Source organism: Melopsittacus undulatus, chromosome 12 (assembly GCF_012275295.1).
Source record: "Melopsittacus undulatus isolate bMelUnd1 chromosome 12, bMelUnd1.mat.Z, whole genome shotgun sequence".
In the NCBI taxonomy this organism is placed as follows: domain Eukaryota; kingdom Metazoa; phylum Chordata; class Aves; order Psittaciformes; family Psittaculidae; genus Melopsittacus; species Melopsittacus undulatus.
Window position 1 is genome coordinate 13217144 of NC_047538.1, and position 22018 is coordinate 13239161.

The 22018-nt window shown below is 39.9% G+C and overlaps 1 protein-coding gene across 1 annotated transcript; it reads left to right on the plus strand.

Annotated features, from left to right (window-relative positions):
• The first annotated feature begins 4546 nt into the window (after window positions 1-4546).
• CRKL (CRK like proto-oncogene, adaptor protein) lies at window positions 4547-22018 on the plus strand. Its single transcript, XM_005147774.4, has 3 exons — window positions 4547-5380; window positions 8867-9329; window positions 18315-22018. The coding sequence occupies exons 1-3, from the start codon at window positions 5067-5069 to the stop codon at window positions 18447-18449; spliced, it is 912 nt and encodes a 303-aa protein (XP_005147831.1). The 5' UTR covers window positions 4547-5066; the 3' UTR covers window positions 18450-22018.

Below are 22018 nucleotides of genomic sequence, written 5' to 3' on the forward strand. Positions count from 1 at the left end.
GATTCAAGACTTGTAGTGCTCCAGGTCATACTCCAGACCCAGCTGTTCTAACTAAACCCAGACATCTAACTCAAGTTAATGCAGTGCATTTTCAGTTTTAACTAGCACTAGCTCAACAGGCCAGTGATACCCTATGTTATACAAGTGAAAATATTATTTAGCCTCTTTCATGATAATAAAGTAATCATTCTTTGCCTGGCTTCTTTTCCTATGTATACTACCAATATATAGAGGGTATTACTTACTATTACAAATAACCAAGCAGGCTCATTCTTAGATTACATAGGATAATGTAAGACATTAATGAATAATTATTAAGCTAAAGAAACATCTTGAGAAAAATCATATTTGGTTGGATTTTTTTCTCCAAGCTTCTACCCTATCATTCCTTCTGTGTTTGAATACTGGTTTTAGTCAGGTGATTTTCCAGTTATCAGTATATGCAATTTTGTGATCACATTATTTACTAAGTGTTGCAGCTGGATGCTGTGCAAAGCAAATCAATACAAGGCTTAGAATGCAGTTACAAGGAAATTAATTTTCCTTAAAGTGGATTATCTGCCTTAGAGAGGGCTGATGCATTTTTTTTCTGGGTTTTGTTGGTTTTGGTTTTGGGGGATTTTTTAGTTACTGGTATAATATCCCTGAAGTGACATGTACTAAACCTAAGTATTACATATTTTGATTTGATAAAAACAAAACTTCTGTTCCTTTCACCCCAAAAAACTCTTTCCATCTGAGTGCAATGTGAGTGCTGAAAGTTATGGTATGAACTATCTTACTTACATGTACTTGGTTTAGGTAAAAAAACACACAGATTTAAGCTTAGATCAAACCATCCTTATCATTTAGCAGTAGCTTGTTTTAGTCTACCATTTACCTCTTCAAACTAATACATAGGCTAAACAATAATAAAATTGCATTGCTTTAAGATCAGAAATTTTATCTAACTCAGCAGATATAACACACATCATTCTTGTTTACTACAGTTACCTATATAAAGAAATTGCAGGAGAGATTACAGATTGATACAGCGCTGTAATTTGTATTGATTGGTTTTCCTATCAAGAATGATGCTTCAGGAACTCAGCCTTCAAGAGCCCACTTAAACTTTGCATTAAAACAGACACTCATAGGGATTTTAGGCTGATTCCATACTTTTTTATTCATAAATTCTCTGATCTTCTGAATATGGCAGTCTTGTATCCTACAGTGAAAAGTATTCGCTTTACAGGGAATCCTAGGAGATCGCATAGCACAAGATACTGCAGATATACAGACAATAAACTAAAAAAGCTTTAAGTTATTTCTGGTCTGTAAGAGAATAGCCAAACAACTCTTCCAGAACTAAGTGATCAAAATACCAGCACTTACACTGCTGATAGTTTAGGAAGTCCAGGTTTCTTGATGATGTATCTTCCTATTTCCTGCCAGCACAGCGGTAAAGCTGTATAGGCATATTTGTTAGATGTGTAATTAGTGGACTTGCATCCTGAAGCATTTTCAGGCTTCCACATTTGGAGAAGTGATTGTGATTGCTTCAGTTTTTGTTTCATAAATGCTCCCACTACTGTATTTCTTCTCCAGATGTCTACCTCCAAATCCAACACATCTTTATCCATTTCCTCATGGTTTAAATTAGGGGTGTTAATTTTGCATTGGAAGCATACACCATACTTGATTTGAAAGAAATAAGGATTCTCATTTTATACCCTTGACAGAAATATACTTCTTACTTAGAGGTCAGCCACAAGTACAATTTATTTGGCATTTGGCCGAGCTGATGGGGTCTGAAGCTTCTGGTGAAAGGAAGAAGGAGCAGCTGGGGACAATGAAAGACGGACAGCACCTTCTCAAGGGAATATTGCCAAGTGAGTTTTCATTTCACTGGCAGCTGATGCATTTTAAGAGCTCCCCACCTCCTCAGCTGTGATACAACTATTTGGTCATGCTCTGAGGGTGGAAGCTGCCAACAGGTAAGACAAAGAGCAGAAAAATGTCCTAAAAAGATTATGTGGTGTCATACATTTATCCATTCTTCCTGAACCAAATGCAGTTGTAGAGATGTAATGTGCCTGAGATGACTGTAGTATAGGAAGTTGAAGACCAGTCTTATCAGATAACATTAATCTTGAACAAGTCACTTTTTTCTCATAATCCAAGTAGAATATGGGATCTTTTACTTAGAAGATCTGGCCTAGTACAACCACAGTTACTGAAACTGAGGAGGGTATTACTGAATGATGCACACAACCTGTGTAATACAAGTTCAGAATGGCTAATTTTGGCAGCCTCTTCCAAACTGAAAACCTCTCTGTGCCTTAAAATCCATTCTGGATAAGAAGGTGGATGTGCTGGTTCTCCAGCATCAGCCCACCTCCATGTAGTACTGCACAAAATCTGGTTTATAATTAAATACTATTTATTCCTGACATGCTTCAACTTTCTTGAGGTTTTAGTATTATGCATACAAAACGGAGGCAACAAAATTTTAACTCGATCAAATGCAGCAGTAGGAACTTATTTCCTTCTTACATGCTATGTGTTACTAACTGCTGCTAACTTGTGGGTTTTGTAATTATTTTTAAACATTATTTAGCACTTTATTGCAAGTCCAAGTAGTATCTTTTAATCTGTATTTTGGCCATGGCCAAACAGAAAATAATCCAAATCTGTACAAATGACAGACAAAAACATAATAACCTTTGTAATCTATTGTAGCCTATCTACAGGTGTTTAAAACTCTCAGTGGCAGATACAAGCACCTCAACCAGCAGGAGGATCAAAAGCACAGCTACTAAGTAAGCCTCCCTTGCAATGCACAAAACATTTTCACATGGATGTGAGTCCTCAGCTGGTATTATTCACCTCTGAGTCTACTGTTTTGCCAGTCTCACTGCGCATTACTAAACAGCTGTTGTTTTCCACCCAGGAGATAGCTGTATTTCAGCAGCTGGTAAAGTGATACCCGTACATGTATTTAGGGCCAACTTTAAGACCCTTTCATGTCAGTGATGTTATGAGCCTATCTAAGATGATTTTGTCTAAAACAGAACAAGGACACTTATGAATCTTCCATTTTGGACTGAACTCTGCTAAACACCTACAGAGACAGAGCCCATATGTTCCAGTCCAAATACCTTAGTTGGCACTCATTACCAATGCAGGAAGAACAACATAGAAAAAACATGTTGTGATTGAGCTTTTAGAAAAGGCAGTACATGAAAAAAAGACGGGAAAGCTGGAATAAGACTGCACAACAAACAGTCCAGTCTGGCACTTCAAGACAGTAATCTTAAGTCTATTTCTCCATTTTAAATATTTTTTGCTTTTAAGTGCTGGTTCATTTCACACTGCCACCCCCAAAGCAAAACGAAAAAACAAACCCAAAAGCACAAATTAAACGAAGTCATGAGACTGAGCTAGAAGCACATTATTACCACAGGTTTCTAGCCTGTTCGGGGAATTGGCAGTTACGTTGTTGTGCCCGTGCCTATTGCAGCTGGACGTGCTTAGGGCTGCCGCCAGCCCTCCCCTCCTCACTCCAACCCCACAACGGCTCCCGCTGCTTGTCTGAGCTCACTGTGCCACAGCATCCCTCTCAAATTCAAACAGCTCGGGCTGTACCACGTGCCGAGCGCTTGCCCAGCCACTGCCCGCCAGGCCTAGACTCCTTTCCGGGGTTTCCTTCCTCTTCAGCTCCTGCCAAACCATCTTCCCTCCCGCCTGCGCCCCGAGACAGACAGGGCTTGCTCTGACACCCTTATCTGGTAATAAGGCTATAAAAAGACAGGAAACTCTGTTAGAGCATGTAGGAAGTTATCTCGAGAACAGAGATTATCACAGTGGTCCAATTTGTTCCTTAAAAAAAATAATCAACTAATAAAACCAACAAAACCTCAGGGAAGGTGATCTCTTGCCTGCGGTCAGGCTGCCTGCTGCGGGGCATCCCACTGCTCTAATTGCTGAGGAGGGCGGCCCGAGGCAGGACATGAGGGACCCCCGGAGGGCAGGGAAGCACAGCGTGCCTCAGGGCGCCATGGCGATGCGCGGGCAGAGCCGGAGGCTGGGCAGCACCGATGTGCTGAGGGACAGGAGAGAGGATGGAGAAGGTACGCGGGCAGAGCCTTCGGGGGCGACCTGAGGTAACGCGTGCCAGCAGCACAGCCCAGCAGCGGCGTGTGCGGGGAGCTGCCCTGCTCCCTGAGGGGCTGCACAGGACGAGGGGGTCTCACTCACGCCACCGTGGCCGTGCCGCTTTCATCCACCCGCCAGCTGGCGCTGCCCCTGCACGCAGGGGGAGTCTGGATGACTGCGGCCCGGAGAGACAGCGAAAGCAGAGCCATCCATCCATCCATCTATCATCACCCACCCCTGCCCTCCTGCCGCGGCACCGAGCGGCGCGGCCAACCCCTGTGCCACCGCCTCCCTCAGCGCGGCCCCTCGCTCCCTCTGGCGGGCCCAACCCCACGCCACTCGGCCGCCCTCCCCCAGCAGCGGGATCCGCAGCGCGCCTGCGCGGGGCGGTGTCTGCGGACCGCTCCAGCCGCCCGGCGCCGCCGCCATTTTGGTGCTCGGCTCGGAGAGGGGAGCGAGCCGAGAGAAGAAACCGGGAGCACGGCGCTGCCGCCCGGCTCTGAGGCACTGTAGCAGGCTGCTCTCGCTACCTTCTCGGGCCGCCTGTCCTTATCAGCCGCCGCTGATCTTCGTCACCCGCCCAGCCGGGCCCGCCGCAGGCCTGAGAGAGAGGCGGGAAGGATGCCCTGCACACCCCGCCGCTGAGGGAGACTCGGGGGCCCTGACCGCCGCGTCTGGCCAGCCCCACCCCAGCCGCTCCTCGGTCCTTCGCCTCCAGAAGCACGGGGCTTTCTTCTCTCTTATCCCCCTTTCCTTGAGCTTCCTATCTTCTGGGCTGGACACTAGCCGCTTCTTCCTAGTCCCTAGCCCGCTCCGCCTTCCAGGCCTCCTTGTCCAGGCCTTTCCTTCTCGGGATCTCTTCCTCCGCTTGGGCCTTCGGGCTCTTCACCTTCCTTTCCCCTGTCCCTTCCCCTTCCCTGCCCGGAACCATGTCCTCTGCCGCTCGTTTCGATTCGTCGGACCGCTCCAGCTGGTACGTGGGCCCGGTGTCTCGGGCGGAGGCGCAGACGAGGTTGCAAGGGCAGCGGCACGGCATGTTCCTAGTACGGGACTCGTCCACCTGCCCAGGGGACTATGTGCTCTCGGTATCCGAGAACTCTCGGGTTTCCCACTACATCATTAACTCCTTGCCTAACCGCCGCTTTAAGATCGGCGACCAGGAGTTTGAGCACCTGCCCGCCCTGCTGGAGTTCTACAAGATCCACTACCTGGACACCACCACCCTCATCGAGCCTGCGCCCAGGTGAGTGCCATCCCCCCTTCGCCCCACCCCCTGCCATCTTCACCGAGGGGACACAAGGAGGGGACTGGCTTAGTCCAACCTAATAGCCCCAGCATCATATAGCGCTGTATGTAGGGCCATGCTATATATACTAGGGAAACCATTTGCTTATGGCTCTTGTTTGAAGCTGTTTCTAAGTGGTCCTTATTAGCACTCTGGATCTGGGTGACTATTACACGTTGCTATTTCAGTCACATCATCCGTACAATGCACTGGCGTTATATACATATAATACACTTACCACGTGTGTAGGCATATGGAAAGGTACCATGTACATCTGTCTCTGCCACTGGCTGTAATTGCCTTGCAAGAGGGTGTGGTCATGCATTGTGTCAACCCTTTCTTCTGGTATTGTCATGTTCCTGTGATGGCTGAGAAGCTGGTTCACAAGTCTCAGTGACTGAAGTACAGCCTCTGAGTTTTAAGTTCCTGTCTGTCCCTGCATTCACACTGATTACAATAGAACAGGCCTTCATGTGATTAGGCTGTTTCACGCTGTTACGTCAGCATTAATATATTCTAGGACAGAATTTCCCAAACTTGGAGTGGCATATCCACCCCCAAAAAGTGTAAACCATTATTTCTCATAGTTTGGTTACAGCACTGTTCATCTATATCTGCATACTCACTCTGTGCACTACATAGAGAAATGTTATTGTAGGAGGATGGGAAAATGTGACTTGGCTATGATCTCATTCTTTGTCTTTTTCCCGCGTGGGACATACCTGCAACTTGCATCAGTAAACTGCTTATCAAGAACTCTGGAACATATTCCTTGCTTTTAATTAATAAAGCTTTTTCCGGTATCTTATTTCAAAGCTTTTGGACTTCCTGGATAGAATTAAGTGAAATAAAAGGCTGAAAAGCAGCAATGCATTAGACAAAGCAATTCAGATTGGTTTGCTTCTAAAGTCTGCATTTTAAAATAAAACTGCCTTGTGGACCAGCAGGTTCTTACTGGGGAAGAGTAAATTTGAGGCTTATAGTCACGATTTAACTTTGGCATAGGCCAGTTCATAATGACAATCAGTAGCTTGTCAAGTGGTCAAAAGAAAATAATCTGTAAAGTTGTGAGGTGATGGAAGGGATGTGACAGAAAGCAGTAGCATCAAGAACACTTAGAGTTGCTGAGAAGTCTTCTAGGTAGTGACTGTGCTGTAGCTAGAGGGATGGGTAGGGGTGAAGGGAAAAATATCATTTTCACTATTGCAGGAATGCTTAAATAGAGCTGCCCAGTGTTACATGCAAGCTTAAACTTGTGTATAGTTTGGAGGAAAAGAGTCTACACTAAAGCAATCTTTATACTTATCTTGATTTTCCTTAACCTGGATGCTGTTGTGCCTTTCTGGATCTAAAAACTTGTTCTTAATAATTTGTGGCAATGACTGACTTGGCTTTCTCAAAATACTTAAACTTTGGTGATTCCACTTGCTCACTTGGTATTTGTTAGGAGTCTGGTGTGAAACATTTTGTGAACATTTTAGTACCACCTTATTTTCAGGGTATTGAGTGCATTTTGTTCTCTCAGCATACAGAGACAGATGGGACCTCGCCTGCTGTGAGCTGATGAGCTATGTTGTAAAGCAAGAAACAGGATTGACTAGGTGGTTTTCCTTAGCATGATTTTTGTTCCAAATTCTTCTAGAAGAATGAGTGACATGGTTGATGGTTTGAAATTTTGTTTGAAGGAGACTTCCTGTTGAAAGAGGGAGGATGACAGATAGCATTTCTTGATTTATTTATTTTTAGCTAGTGGACTACATTTAGAATAGGGGTGGCCAGGTATGTGCTTCAGAGCTTTTACTGCCAGTTCTTATTTCTCTGGCATTTTCAGGGTAACATCGTGTTCAGGTGCTTTATGCTTTTGAATGCGGTTGATTCTTTTTAATTTCATAAAGTACAGTGAAGAGTGGTTTTCATGGTAGGTTTAAATTGTTTGTTGTATATAGCCATACAACACGTTTAGCTCTCAGAGATGACATTTTAAACTTGAAGCAGTTGAAAACTGACTGGTTTAAGCTTTCTATTTGTTTAGTGTCAACAGCAAGGTCTGATCATCATTGCAGATGTTCCTGAGCTCACTGCTCTCTAAAGGGTTCCCTCTCCTGGCTTTGGCTGCAACAAGGTGTTTGAAAGAACCATATATTTTTGTTTAGGGCTTCTAGCATATCTTGCAAACCACACAGGAATTTGATTTCCATCTGATTTTGCAAATAGCAGAAGAGAATTGAAGTAGGCTAATGGAATGTATCCTTGCTATTGTCGCTTAAATAATAAGTATCTGCAGTGGCTTATATATGTTAAGATTTCTGACAGCTCTTTTGAATAAAATATGTATAATCTGTGATGAAAATTGCAGAGAAAATAGTCTCACTTAATGAACAATCATATATTATCTCACAGACAACAAACTTACTGTATTGGACAGATGATGGACGTAGTATTAAACAGTGATGTGAGTAAATGAAAAGCAATGTTATGGTCAGTAAGGCAAAAGAGTATTTCTGTATGGTTAGCTTTTTCATTTCTTACTCCATTCTTACCAGTGGATGCAAGTATTTCATACTCTTTTTTTATGAAGATACCACTTTCAGTTATTAGCTCTTTAAATATGCAGAAAAGATCAGTACTTTGAAACTAATAATTTTTCTTCTGTATTATAACAACTGTTTGAGAGTTAAAGTTGTTATAATAAGATTAGGGAGCTTAATTCCATGTTATTGTCCAGAAAAGAAGGAGAAAGTGTCTCCTAAAAGCACAGGATCTGCCTATCTCCTTTCTTAAAGAAAGGAGTTTTCAGTATAAATTTCACTGGCTGTCCCCAGAATTCTGCATGTAAGTAGAAGGATTTAGTTAGAAAAACGCTGTACTACCAATTAGAAAGACAACATTGGACTCCTAAATTTGAGTTAGAAAACTGAGTTAGAAAAACCTCCTCTTACTTTGGTTCTCTTTCCTTCTGTGTTCCCTCAAGTCTAGCATTTGGGGTCACCGAATTCTTTAGAAATAGATGTTGAAGTTAAAAATGTAGATGTGATGAATTGAAGAGGATTATTTAGCTCTCTAAGAGCACTTCCACCCCAAGTCACCTAAATAATTTTAACTTGATTTTATGCATCATGACTCTTACAACTTAAGCTATAGATTTTGTTTTGCCCCAAGATCCTCACAACAATACAAAATACAAGGATAAAGATTTTCAATTATTTCTCCCTATTTTCTGCAGCCATAATAGATTTTTATTGGCTCACTGGGTACTTAAGTAATTACTTGAGAGCATGAGTTACTCATGAAATGCCTCACAGTGTTACCAAGCTAATACTTCTGTTACAAAGCTGCATAAGTGATCTCTAATTGGTGTTCCTTCTGTAAAACTTGTACTTAGCTTTGTTACTGGAAATAATAAAACAATAGCTATTGCTTATACCAAATATTTTTTAAACTTAGGTATCCAAGTCCACCAATGGGATCTGGATCTGCCCCTGCTATGTCCACAGCAGAAGAAAATGTGGAGTATGTTCGGACTCTGTATGACTTTCCTGGCAATGATGCTGAGGATCTTCCATTTAAAAAGGGTGAGATATTGGTAATTGTAGAGAAGCCAGAAGAACAGTGGTGGAGCGCCAGAAACAAGGATGGTCGGATTGGGATGATTCCTGTTCCTTATGTAGAAAAGCTAGTCAGATCTTCTCATGCAAAGCATGGAAACAGGAATTCCAACAGTTATGGTATTCCAGAACCTGCCCATGCTTATGCTCAGCCTCAAACCGCAAGTCCCCTTCCATCAGTACCCAGTACACCTGGAGCAGTGATCAATCCCCTGCCATTAACACAGAATGGACCAGTCTATGCCAAAGCTATCCAAAAGAGAGTACCCTGTGCTTATGACAAGACTGCGCTGGCATTAGAGGTAAGTTTTTCCTCCTGAGTCTCATGGTTTTCAATTGTTCTGTAAAATAAGAAACTAAAAATTGTTAGTAGCAAAGTTGGTGTGGATGACTTCATATGGAGTCCACTTATCTGTGTCAAGGGACTGAGAAGAAGTTCAGAGTACATGCTGAAGAAAGAACCACAAAAATTGCTTCATCTGTACCACTTCCTTTGAGAAAAGTGACCAAGTTACTTCAGAACCTGTATTTACCCTCTCTTTAATGGTGCATATGTGTTACAAGGGTAGCAGAGTGGTATAATCCTGACTGCTATTAGGTAGTGCACATCCTGCTGTGAAAGTAAGTGCTAGTGAGAGGATGATTTTGCTTCTCCACCTAATCTTGGGGAGCAAAAGGAGTGTTTCCTTAATCATTGTAATATTGCAGGTTGAGAACGGGAAGTAGTAGCATCCTTCAGAGAAAAGTAAGGATTGCTGATAAATGTAATCTTTCTGATCCTCAACGGTAATGTGGGATGAACTTGAGAGATACCTGGAGCTGAGAGCTGAAATCTGGGCAGAAATGTAGTCTCTTTTACTTTGGTTTTGAAAGTGGGATTTGAGAAACCTTAAGACCTAAACTGAGGGTGAGAAGGTTGGATGAAAGGCTGCAGTGTAGCCTCTAAACCTGTACTGAACCTTTAATAAGTTCCTGTACTTGCCAAAGCATTCTATTTATGTATTTATTTTTAATTTATGGATGTCTTTTAAGACTTTAGAGCTCTATTCTACAAATGGTAAATAATTCATATTACAATTCTAGTTTAACTTATATGAATGATGGATTGGAAGAAGTTTTTAAAGCTATATCCAGAAAACTGAGTTTAGATTATACTGAAGTCTCATTAACCCATAGTTCAAAAATGAACCTGGAAAAAAGCACTCAAAAGGTGAAATTTGAGCTTGCTACAGTGCTTCAAGGATCAAATGCAAGGAAACAAGCAAAGGAAGCAACAGCATTTTAGCAAGTAAATAATAGTGGTTTTAAAAATACTTCTGAATTTTTCCTGTAGCTTTTGCTCAATTACTTTGCAAGCTAAAGCCATTTGTTACTTAAATCTGATACTGTTGGCTGAGACTTGAAAGGTTGTATTTGTGACTTCCAGTTATTCATAATACTTGCACTAAGTGTTTTCCTCTTATATTTGTAAAGCCTCTACAAACAATTACTCTTACTGGGTTAAAAGTTAAATATGTATCACTGGGTTTTCCTAAAGTCTTACAAAATTTAGCAACCTGTTATTTGCAAACAGTGTGTATAAATTGTCATAGAGCAAAGTGTATATTCACTGTCGGAAGATTCCTGACAAAATTGCTTATGCTTCTGTAAAGAAAGCAAGGCAAGCAACTGATCTTGTTATGTTATCAGTGTGATATTGTATTACTTCAGGGAACTTGCTTTGCTGAAGGGTAGCGGAACCACCTGGAAGTACAGCCTTCACAAACAAATTTTTCTGTAAATGCAGTCATTTTAGCTACTCTAGCATACCAGCAGGATTAATTTTCTGACCAGCATTAAGGCTTGAATTATTTTGAGCCTTCAAATTGCTGTTTGTTTGAGAGATGCTTCTCTTTCACTGAATTCTAATCACTTACTGCCTCATGTCTTTGTCTCCCATCACTGGCATATTTTGTCTTCCTATGTAGTCTGTTTTCTTTGCAAGTGCACCTTAGCCACACTGTGGCTTCTCAAGAGGCTTCATAAGCAAAATTCTAGGAACTGGTCTCTGTTTTTATTACAAATCAGCGATTACAGCTTCTTCATATCTATCCATGAATAGAGAACTTAGAGCAGTATTTGTTACATAGACTACTGTTTGAGAGAAAAAAAAAAATCCACCTTTTTTTCCCTGTTATTCTTTCAGATTAACTAAAACCTGCTGGGCCTTGATGATGTATTTAATGCCAACCTTGTCAGGATTTTATGTGTCCCTAAATCTGGACCATTTGAATCTTCTATTTTGTAGAACCACTGGAAGTAGCTAGTGGTAGAGAAACAAAAAGTTATGGGAATGTTCTGGGGAAGAAAGTTAATGGTGTTCTTTAAGAATAACAGTATTTGACAGTACTCTACTGTAGTATAGGTGTACTCTAAGTTGCAGTTCAGCTTGTACAGGTAGAGCACCTTGTTAGTGTAATTATACAGTGCCTGATTATGTAATCTCATTTAAACTGATAAAATTATATGAACAGAGTATCTTTTTGCTGGCTCTAGCTCTGTGTGGTCAGCACACAGACAGTACTTAAAAGGAAGAGAATACCATCTGGAGTAAATAAAGCTATTGCATAGTAATCTGCTTGACTTCCTTTTAAGTGGAGGGATGTCATTCTCTTGGGTTCAGCTTCAAAATGGAACAAGCTCTCTGCTTGCAAATCCAGTTTTTCTATTGCATGCTATTGTTTACATAAGCTGTCAGAAGCTTTTTTTTAAGCAAAGGTAGAGATTCATAGCCTCTTATGGCAAAATTTGTTTTCTAAGGGAAGCATAATTATTTTTTTTTAAAGTTTCTCACATGAAAAATGTAATTTGTAAAACAAGTGAATATCCTACCGAAAATCTGGAAACAAAATCAGTCTAGTTGGATAATGATGGATTGCTTAGCTTTTAGATAATACTTAGAATGTGACATTTAACTACAATATTGTTCCTATAAGGATGATGGTTAATACAGTGTTTATTGCAATTTGGAACTTGCTGGGCTCAGATTATTTAGCATTCATACTGGTATTATTTAAGTGACTATGGTCTGAATGTTGCCTTGGTCCTACTGCACTATATACTCTACTTTTATTCTCTAAAACAAAAAATTAAATAGTATTCTGTTAATAGGTTAAAATGAAAGTTTTAAGTATAGCTGCTACCTCAAAGCATGCAGTTGGCACACATACAACTTTGAGCATCTCCCTGAACCTGTGAACTTTTAAGCCTGTGATAAATTATATGTATTTCTAAGATGTACATATACTGTTGTCAGTTGAATTGGTTACCTTGGGAGTTCAGATGTAATGTTTTAATGAGATGATTGAAGTCTGCAGTGTCTTACTACTATGTGTGTAGTATTTTCATGGATACTGCATTAAAAAAAAGTAATAAAAAGGGCAAACAAAAAACTGAACAACTAAACCACAAAAAAATCCCCAAAACCAAAAAACCAACCCAAACCATAACAACAAAAACCCACAAAAAACTAAACCCCAGGCCAGTGACCCAGATCTGTTTCTTTACTTGTGAGCTTTTAGTCAAGAAGCAATTTCCTTCCTTTCTGGTGCTCCAGAGGAAGAAATATGAAGGACAGGGATACAGCATCCTGTATTTACTGAGACTAGAACACTACATGACAGGATTATGTACTAGTGTTACTCAATTCTGCTTTTCTTTGGGAAAACTAGGAGGGCAGTCCTGTGTTCAAAGCTGAGATTCCTTGGCACTGTTAACTGTGATACAGAGCACTCAAGCCTACATTGAAGTTTTTCAGCATTTAGTAACCTGTAGTTCTACAGCCAGTCTGGTAACAACAATATGCGAAAGAAGCCTTGTTTTAAACTGGATGCTCTAACCAGCACAAGATGTGTATGCAGTACCCAGTAGACTAAGGCCTAGGATGTTTTTACCTTAAAGGAGCTTATCTCTTGGCAGTTGGGTACTTGTGTTCACATCCAAAGTAGTTGATTGATGACTAACTTCTACACAGGAATGCCAGCAAAGTAAGTAGGTAAACTAATGGTGGATAATGCCCTTAAAAATCAGCGAACTGTTTGAAGGTTGATTCAGGATGTGAATAACAAATTCCAAATTCACTTAGAAAATGGAATGAAATGGTGTAACAAGCCAGAAAAACAGGTGACCAGCAGCAGCCACCAGACTTACGTCTTCCATGTGTTTAAAAAACGGTTCTTAAATATATTGCAGATGCTGTGATAGGTGTCATAGACCATTTTGCAGGCAGTTGTAGTCCTAGAGTTCATCTTCAGACTTAACATGACAGTGTTACAGAATTAAAAGATTAAAAAAAAAACAAACAAAAACCACTGTTTCACTATATAGCAAAGGTTTTATACTAATGATGGCTTTCTTTAGACTTGTGCCATCTTTATGGTGTTAAATAGTTTCTGTTCATAATGTATCAAACATACACATTTATATTTGCTAGTATAGTTAACCTGTCACTGAAATGTTTTGGTGAAATAGGTATCAATTCACCATAATTATATAACTGACTTACAGTATTTCTGTTGAGCATGTTACAATTAGGTTACAGTTAACTTTTTTTCCTTTTCAAAAGAAACTTGAGACAAGTAGGCCAAAATGTGCTAGCAGTAGAACTTTCTTAATTAGGAAATTAGGTTACTCTCACTAGGCAACAAGCATTGTGCTTTCCTTAGGCCAAGGAAACAGCATTGCTGTTAAACAATGCTGTTAAATGCATCTAACCCACAAGGTCTAGAATTTAAACAAAATACCAAGCCTATACTTGTGTAGTGCGATGTTGATTGGGGAGCTTTAGTTCTGGTAACTATTGAATTGAAAGTCACACTGGCAGCAGGATTCCTGTGTCTGTGCTGACATGCACCAACTTTTCAGCATGCTACATTTGAAAATACAACCTACAATTACTTTAAAAAAATTTGTGTGCACTCTTAATCATTGTAAATTCCTTTTCCAGCCAAGTTATTGATAGTCCCTGTCACGATAGTGCTGAGTGCCTCAATTTAAATATACATTCACCCTCAGAACTGTTTACAGCTTGGTTTTGAATGAAAATGAAAGTGACATGGGTAACCTAGACAAGATCCTGTGCAACAGTGAGATTCAGTCTGGCTTGAGAATGATGGTCTGTGGAGTTTTGCGCTCTCCAGATTGTGTTCAGTCATGACAGCTGCTTAATCAGATGGAGACAGGCTACCATCATTTACAGCACTTCTGTGGTGCTGCAACTCCAACTCTGGCAATTATTCTAGGTGTACTTGAAATCTTTACTCTGTTCCTATGTGAAACTAGATTGAATTGCATCTAGGACTTCAACATGTCTATGCTACCCTTGGACCTGCTTTCTTATCTCAAGAATGGTTGATAGTCTTTCCTCTGAACTACTCAGTCCTAATTTGGGCATCAGCTATTCTTCCAGTACACAACATGGGAGGTGAAGGATAATTAAGCTGTGCTTTCAGCATGTTGGTTTCTTGAATCTTCTAATACATAAAGCACCAACAACTTCAGTGTCACTTTGTCCGGTTTGGAGCATGTCTGAACTCTGCCTTTCTTACATAGCGCAGCTTTATATCTTTTGAGGATACAAATTTCTTAGTGTTGATCCTTGTTTATTTTTCTCCAGAACAGGCAGCTGGTCTGAACAATTGTTCTAGTACTAATACTACTGTTTCCAAAGAAGTGAGCTGTGATACTAATCAGGATAATTACTGAGACTGAATACCCCATAAATTCCAGAGAGCAATGTTTTCCGTAACTGCTGATCCAGTAGGCTAAAATGATGATTTAGAGTTTAACTGCATTTTTATCTCTTTAAACTTACACTACAGAACTCTATCAGCCATAGAACAGACATAGAACGTAGAATTGTTGGAATATCACTGTGTAAAACACCTTGAATTGGTTGACTGTGTAACCAGAATGGCATGCAGGAAACCTTTAGCAGTGTATGAATCAGCTTCAAATAAAAGGCAGGTAAGGGAGAGTCTAGAGTGAATGAAGTAACCTTTCTCACTGGCATGTTCCATAGCTCGTGTTTCCCCCAGGCTTTGATTTCAAGCTGCAACAGGGACATAATGAAAGGATGCTATCTCAAATACGATTTGATTTTTATCATTTGGGTGGAACCAGATGGCTGCATTTCAGAAATATTGCTCATTTCAGCAGTTGATACTTCCATCCAGCAATGCTGGCATGCTTTGCAAGTGAAGTAACTTATCTGAGAGATGCTGAGACTTCAGGAAGCATTATCCTAATTTATAGTAAGGCCTATGAGCTGTCCAGAGTCATACACGAAGTTTGTGGTAGAGATGAGAATAGAACCAGGTCTCTTGACTCTGTCCTGTGCCTAATCATAAGACAATTCTTCTGACTGGCTTAAAACATTCTCTGAAAAATTACAAATAGTATGTTAAATAATTGTAGTGGGAGATCACACTTCAGCTGACCGCATTAGAGACGTTTTAAAAAGCACCTACCAAATATTGCTGTTAGTACTTTGGGAAGAAGTTGCATAAAGAGACTACTTGACCAGATTCTTATAGACATTGTCAAACTGGAGGTTTTAAACATAAGATCTATTAATTAGTTTATCATGACATCAAGGTTCCTTCTCCAAAAATCTTGTTTCATTTCATCTTCTATGTGGAACTGCCTTTTTTAACATAGCACAAGAGGACATTCAGAAGCTTTCATAAAAAACCCACTCACACCACTCATAATATAGTTACTGTAAATCAATTTACTATTCCAACAGTTGCCTATAGAAGTATTCTTTGCATAACTTTTTGTCAGCTACCACTCTTTAGTGGCACATTCTGATCTGCAGCAACCCAGCAGTCCAAAGAATATTTTACACTGTTAATCTACATGGCAGCTTGTTGCAATGCAGTAGACTTAAATTGTAAGTATATTTTTAGTGGGCTTACAGCAAGCCTTCCGAACCTATTCATGTTATAGGCATCAATCAAACTGAAGGGTATCTTTTTCTAGACCCTCAAAATTATTAATGGATTGAGCTCTAGAGCACAATTAAATTGTTGGATTCTCAGAAAACACAGGCCCTGTTTTCAATCCAGTGTAGTACAACAGTTTAGGGTTTTCTGGATTTTTATGTGTGATGCAAATGCAGTTTCTTCATAGGTTTTAACTGTGGTGATGTTGGCTGCATCTTCTTGAATTTGGGTTGAAAACTGGGAACTTAGATTTGTCTTCCAGGTTTATTTAAATTACCAATGTAACGCTGAGTATTTACAGATGTTATCAGCCTTTTCCTAAAGAGACATTTGTTAGGTTCCTGTTTAGGTCATCTTGATACTATTTAAAGCTTTCTCTAACCTTTTCTATTCAGTGAAAAGTCTGACAAATTGTGCTTTTTTAGCAAATATACAAAGCAGGCTGCAATAGTCTGTGAAGAGGTGAGAACGAGTCAAATTAATGCTCTATGTATGAGCTAAGTGTCATGAGCAGTGTGTTGCTACTTAATAGTATATTTTGGCTGCAGCTTGTGTTTAGGAACAGCATAAGTAAAGATGTTCATTTAAGAAAGTAATAAGAGTCTCAGTCATATCCCAAGAACTTAGGGGAATTCAGAGGGTTTTCTCCTTTCTTAAAAGCACAAGATTACAATTGTTCTAAGTGTGACACTTTTGACTCTTGCGGGGGGCAGGTGGGACACCGATACCCCAAGTAGTAGATAAAAACTAAGGGGCAACACATTTTGCCTAAATGTCTAATTTAAGACTCTAAAGTGTCTCAAAGTCTGAGAGGTTTTATTTTGAGATGTAACACTGAGCAACTGACAAGGTATTTATTAGATTATCTGAAACTTCACTTGAGGATTCTTGCTTCTGAGTGACCTTCAAAAAATATCTATTGAAGTAATGATAACTGGTTTAAACAGGCTTCAGATCATCTAATGATGTGCACACTTTTTCAAACTCAGGGTGTTTTCCTTTAACAAAAAAAATACTGAGGTCTATAACCTGAAGAGTTTTAACCTAAGGCCCTTGGCCAAGGTTCTTAAACTGTCTGCATCAGTTCTAAATTTTAATACTCCTTAGATAATGTACACAAACAGTTATACATACTGCATCAGGACTGAAAATCAAGCTCTCTTTTAATAAGATCAAAGCTAGTTACCTTTTGATTTTAAAGAAGTAGCCTTGAAGCAGAGACTCAACTACAAAGAGCTTGATCCGAAGTGGGGGAAAGAAACTGATGAACTGTTGGCTCTTGGTCATAGGCTGGTTCTACATTTTGTGAAATTGGTTCTCAGCTGCTAATGTCACTTTTCTAATATTTACTATAGTTACCACACAGAGTAAAATTAAGTAAACAGGAAGGGAGGTGTAAAGTTAGAGAGCTGCTGCAACAGACCACATACATGTTCAGCTATTCTGAAACATCTGAGGGAGAAATGAGTATTTAACTGGTCTTAAATGCTACTTGTCAAATTGGATGTTTTTCTTTGTAAATTATTTTTATCAAATTAAATGCAGGCATTGAACAATTATAAGAGTTTAACTTATTACCACTGGGGCTGTTGTTTCTTGCTTCATCGTAGTTTAGCTTTTGTCATTTTTCACTACCAAATAGGAAGAGACATAGTTATGGAAGGAAAGGCCTGAACCCTAATGGTTCTGTGGCAAGAAGTAGAGGTGAAAACAACAGTTAGAATCTGTACACGTAATACTTAGAGAAAAGAAGCTTTGAGATGCCTGCTTCAGAAGTGTACCGTTATTTTAGAAATTACAGAAGCTTCTTAGATTGTGATAACCAGAACTAGAGCTTCCATTAATGGTTTCTTTGCCATAGGAATCTCTCTTTGAAAAAGTAATTTTCCTTTGAAACAAGCCAGCTGATGCTAAACCTGATGCTAAATGAGTGCTGTGCTCTTTTGAATGGATGTTGCATCTCATTACTGATGGTAGCTTTAGTGATGTTAATTTATATCTAAGCCAAATATATTGTTGCATGGAGTTGAAGCTTTCCTATAGGAAAGGGTGTAGTTCAGTAATTTGAGTGTGTGAATACACATTTAGAGTCTGAAAGAGAACCCAGACACTATGATGTCTAGCAGCAAAATGTTGGTATTTTAGTGAAGTAAAAGTACCTTTCCAATTGAACCTTATGCCAAGAAGAGAGTGGGATTGTTTTCCCCCTGTGATGGGCTTGTGTTTGGTTTTTCCCTTCTTCATTTGATTTGTATCAGAGGTGAGATTCCCATGGGTGGTAACTGCTTTTGTTCAATTTTGCAGGTTGGAGACATTGTGAAGGTTACACGGATGAACATAAACGGTCAGTGGGAAGGAGAAGTCAATGGTCGAAAAGGGCTCTTCCCGTTTACTCATGTCAAAATATTTGACCCTCAAAACCCTGAGGAGAACGAATGATTCCCTGTGTCCCATTTACACTGCTGCTTCATTTCCTGGCTGTCATTAGCATTGTTCAAGGTGGGATGATGACTTAATGGCACATTGCTAGCATTGCCCATTTTCCAGCTTGCTGCAGTCTGACAGTTCTTTTAGTATACATTTGGAATCCATACAATTGAAGTCACTGCTGACCTTCATACCATAGTTGTGTCATCCAGAATTTAGTTTCACTTTTAAAACTCTGTTGGGCCTTAAGCTGGACAAGACTGATCCAGTATATAGCAGAGAAGAATGGGAAGGAAGCTTTTCCTGTTAAGACTTCCATAGACTTTTTCTGGCTTGCTGAGTAGGAAGAGCCCTAACCTTAGATCAGACATACAACTTGTGTGTTACTGTCCAACAAAAAGCAACAACAAAAATGCAATTTTAGGACTGAAGAAGACTTAGTTTTAAGAGAACCTGTCCTAAGGTAGTACATTTTAAATGATGGTCTCTTTCAAGGACAATAATTGAAGCTTATGTATTCTAAGCAGTTGTATTAGAAGCTGCTCTTTTCTGTTAACTCTTAAGCTTGTTGACCTTACTGAAACAGTGTGTGTTAAATGCAAATAACCATTGGTTGAGCTGCATTGAAGCTGAGGCATTTATTTATAAGGAAACTTAGGAGGAGTTGATACTTGTAACCTGGTTTTGACATACTTAATGCATTTCTGTTGATTTTTGCAAGCACTAACTGTAGAAAGGGAGCTTTAAAGGGAAACACTTTGACTTGGTCTACATACAGCTCTTCTGCAGCGTTGAAAGTGTAGTCTTACTAGAAGTGCTTATCACCAAGCTATATTTGGTAGGTAGATTGATCAGATTGCCACGGTGTGGAGAGAGGTAAAAGAGGAGTGGGACAGGAGAACTTGCTAAAAACTGATAAAATCCTCTTATTTAAACATACACCTTTTATACCCATTTCTCTGCAGGCTCCCTTCTCTCTCCAAAGATTCCTAGCTATGCCAGCCCCAGCTTATGGAAAGCTCCTTTCCAAACACAGTACCTTTTCTCCTAGGGTGTCTCCATGTTGCTGTGCTTCTTTTCCAGGGCAGCTTCCACCATCTTTTTTCCTCCCCTTTTCCTTGCTTGTATCCCAGGTCCTCTGCATGCTGCCATCTTTTTTTACCTTTCTAAGTGAGTTGGCTCTGGTTTATATATGCCCCACATCCCTACCCTCCCAGCATTCTCTAGAAAATGGTTAATGGGAGTCAGCTGTCTGGGTTCCCCATGTGCTAAATTAAAGCTCAGGCTGGAGGAGGCCACAAAGGTGTCTGTTACCAGTATAGCTTCTTTCCCATTTTCTGTATGTAAGCTATACTGCTGTAACTGTACTTACAGTAGGGAACTGTATGGCTATAGCAAAGTAAGTACAATTCATGCCATGCAGGTTGTCCTTAGCCTGTGTACAGGATAAGAAAGCTTAGGTACAATGGTACCCTGTGCTGCCACCTTTAACTATGTTTTGTAGATGAACTGGAATGATCTTTTAAACATAATGGAACACTGAATTAACAATACATGTCTGCAAAGACTGCAACTATAGAACCTGCCTCTTAGACAGCCTTGTTAATGAGAAGTGGTTGTTGTGGCAGCTGACAGGAAAACAGCAGCCCCCATTTTTCAGCCCCTGAAGGCTGTCAATTGTAGCAAAATGAGAAACTTCAGACACCCACAGAATCCCCCCAGTTCTTATAAATGTCAAATTATATAAGAGTTGTTGTCTTAAGTTCCAGCATGTTTTCTTGTTGATTTGTGTTGCTTGATCCTAATAAAAGCACGTTGTTCTTATTTCATGTGAAAGTGCCATGAGATCCTTAATTGGAAGGCACTGAAGAAATACAAACATGGCATTTGCAACAAGACATTTGGAATGTCGGGGTTTTAAAGAGGTCACTGTTCATTTATTAGCTGTTTTCTGTAGTATTGATCAAGTGGCTGACAGTCTAGAAGTTCCTGTAGAGCATCTTACTACCAGATTAACTGTGAAGTAGAGTAGCATTGACTGAAGTGTTTGGTGCTGTAAGAGTAATTCTTGACAATAGGCATTGACATTTTGTCTTGCAAAGAAAAGCTATGCAGCTCTCTCAACTTAAAGAAGGTCATGCTTTTCCTGGGCCCCAGCTATACCCATAAGTTTACTACATAGATTGTACTACTGAAAGTCATCTTCTGAATACAGAAACTGCACTAAACTCAGTCTGCTGCAGAGAAATCTTATTTCAGACCTGACCTAGTTACAGGCAGCTCTTCAGAAGACTGATTGTAGAATTCTTCCTTTGCATGGCAAATAAATACTGTGAGATTTGAGATCTTGAACACCGCTTTTAACCTGATTTTTTTTTTCACTGAAATAAACATTGTAACTCATCCCTCATTGAAGAAGGTATACACTTGGAACACAAGCATTGGTTTAGGTTTAATTATGTTCTAATACTGCGGAAAAGCAAACTATTTTGCCTTCAAAACTATGCAAAACTTGTGTGTAGTGGCATCTGATGCAAAGACAAGAGTTCTTAAATGTCTTGTGACCCTGGTTTTAGGCCAGGGATGAACAGTGTTTCTCTGAGTAGCAACGGTGTGGTTCAGGTGTGTTAAATGTGGTTTAAATGTAGCATATGGACCACCCTAAGCTGATTGTAACCTTGCTTCAAACCCTGTCTTTGCTATTTTACCATGAGTATTTTCATATAAAGACTGCATTTGATCAGTGTGTGTTTCTCTCTGAAGGACTCTGGATTCTCAATCGCTCGTTGCTTGCTTACATGTGTATTGTCTGTTGCTTTATGAAGCCTCTTAAATTGGAGTGATAACTATCAGTGTAAATGTTCCTCGGGCATGTAAGGTATACATAATATGAAGCATGAGAGCCTGCAAGTGATGGCTTCAATCTATGCACCATTAAAGTTGTTCTTGCTTTTGAACTAGGAGCTGGTTTAATTACCTGGTGCCACAATAGTTAACTCTCATGAAAGACCTACTGTTTGACTTCTTCCTGTTGTGTACATGTGTATATAGACATTGAAGTCTCTGACCAGTCTGAAAGTTTAAATGGAAACTGTTTTAATCAGTGTCCATCACTGGATAAGCGCTAATTTAATTCATGATTGTTTACAAATTGGGAAAGAATAAACAGAAGGGAATATCCTGTTTGGGCTGGGGCTCTGAAGAGCCTGAGCATTATTTTTGTAAAGGGAAAAACAGCATTCTTTGTGCCATTTCATGTGCCTGTAAAGTAATTTTTTATATTGTATTAACATCCTGGGAACGAGTGGGCTGCCTTTGTTTTCTAGTCAAGTTTTCAAGCATTTTCCTCAATACCTGCATTTGAAAGCGAGACCTGCCTAAAAGACTGCCTTTGGGACCAGTGGAAGCATTCTTGTATAGCTGTCATTTTCTGTTTACTTGTGTTAAATGAAAGTGTGGTTTTGGGACAAGGATACAGTTACTGCAGTGGGAAAGGTGGCCTTGTATTTGAGACAGTCTTCACTGTGTAAACTTTAAAACACAATATGTAAATTAAAGACCATGATCTTCAGGCAATAATA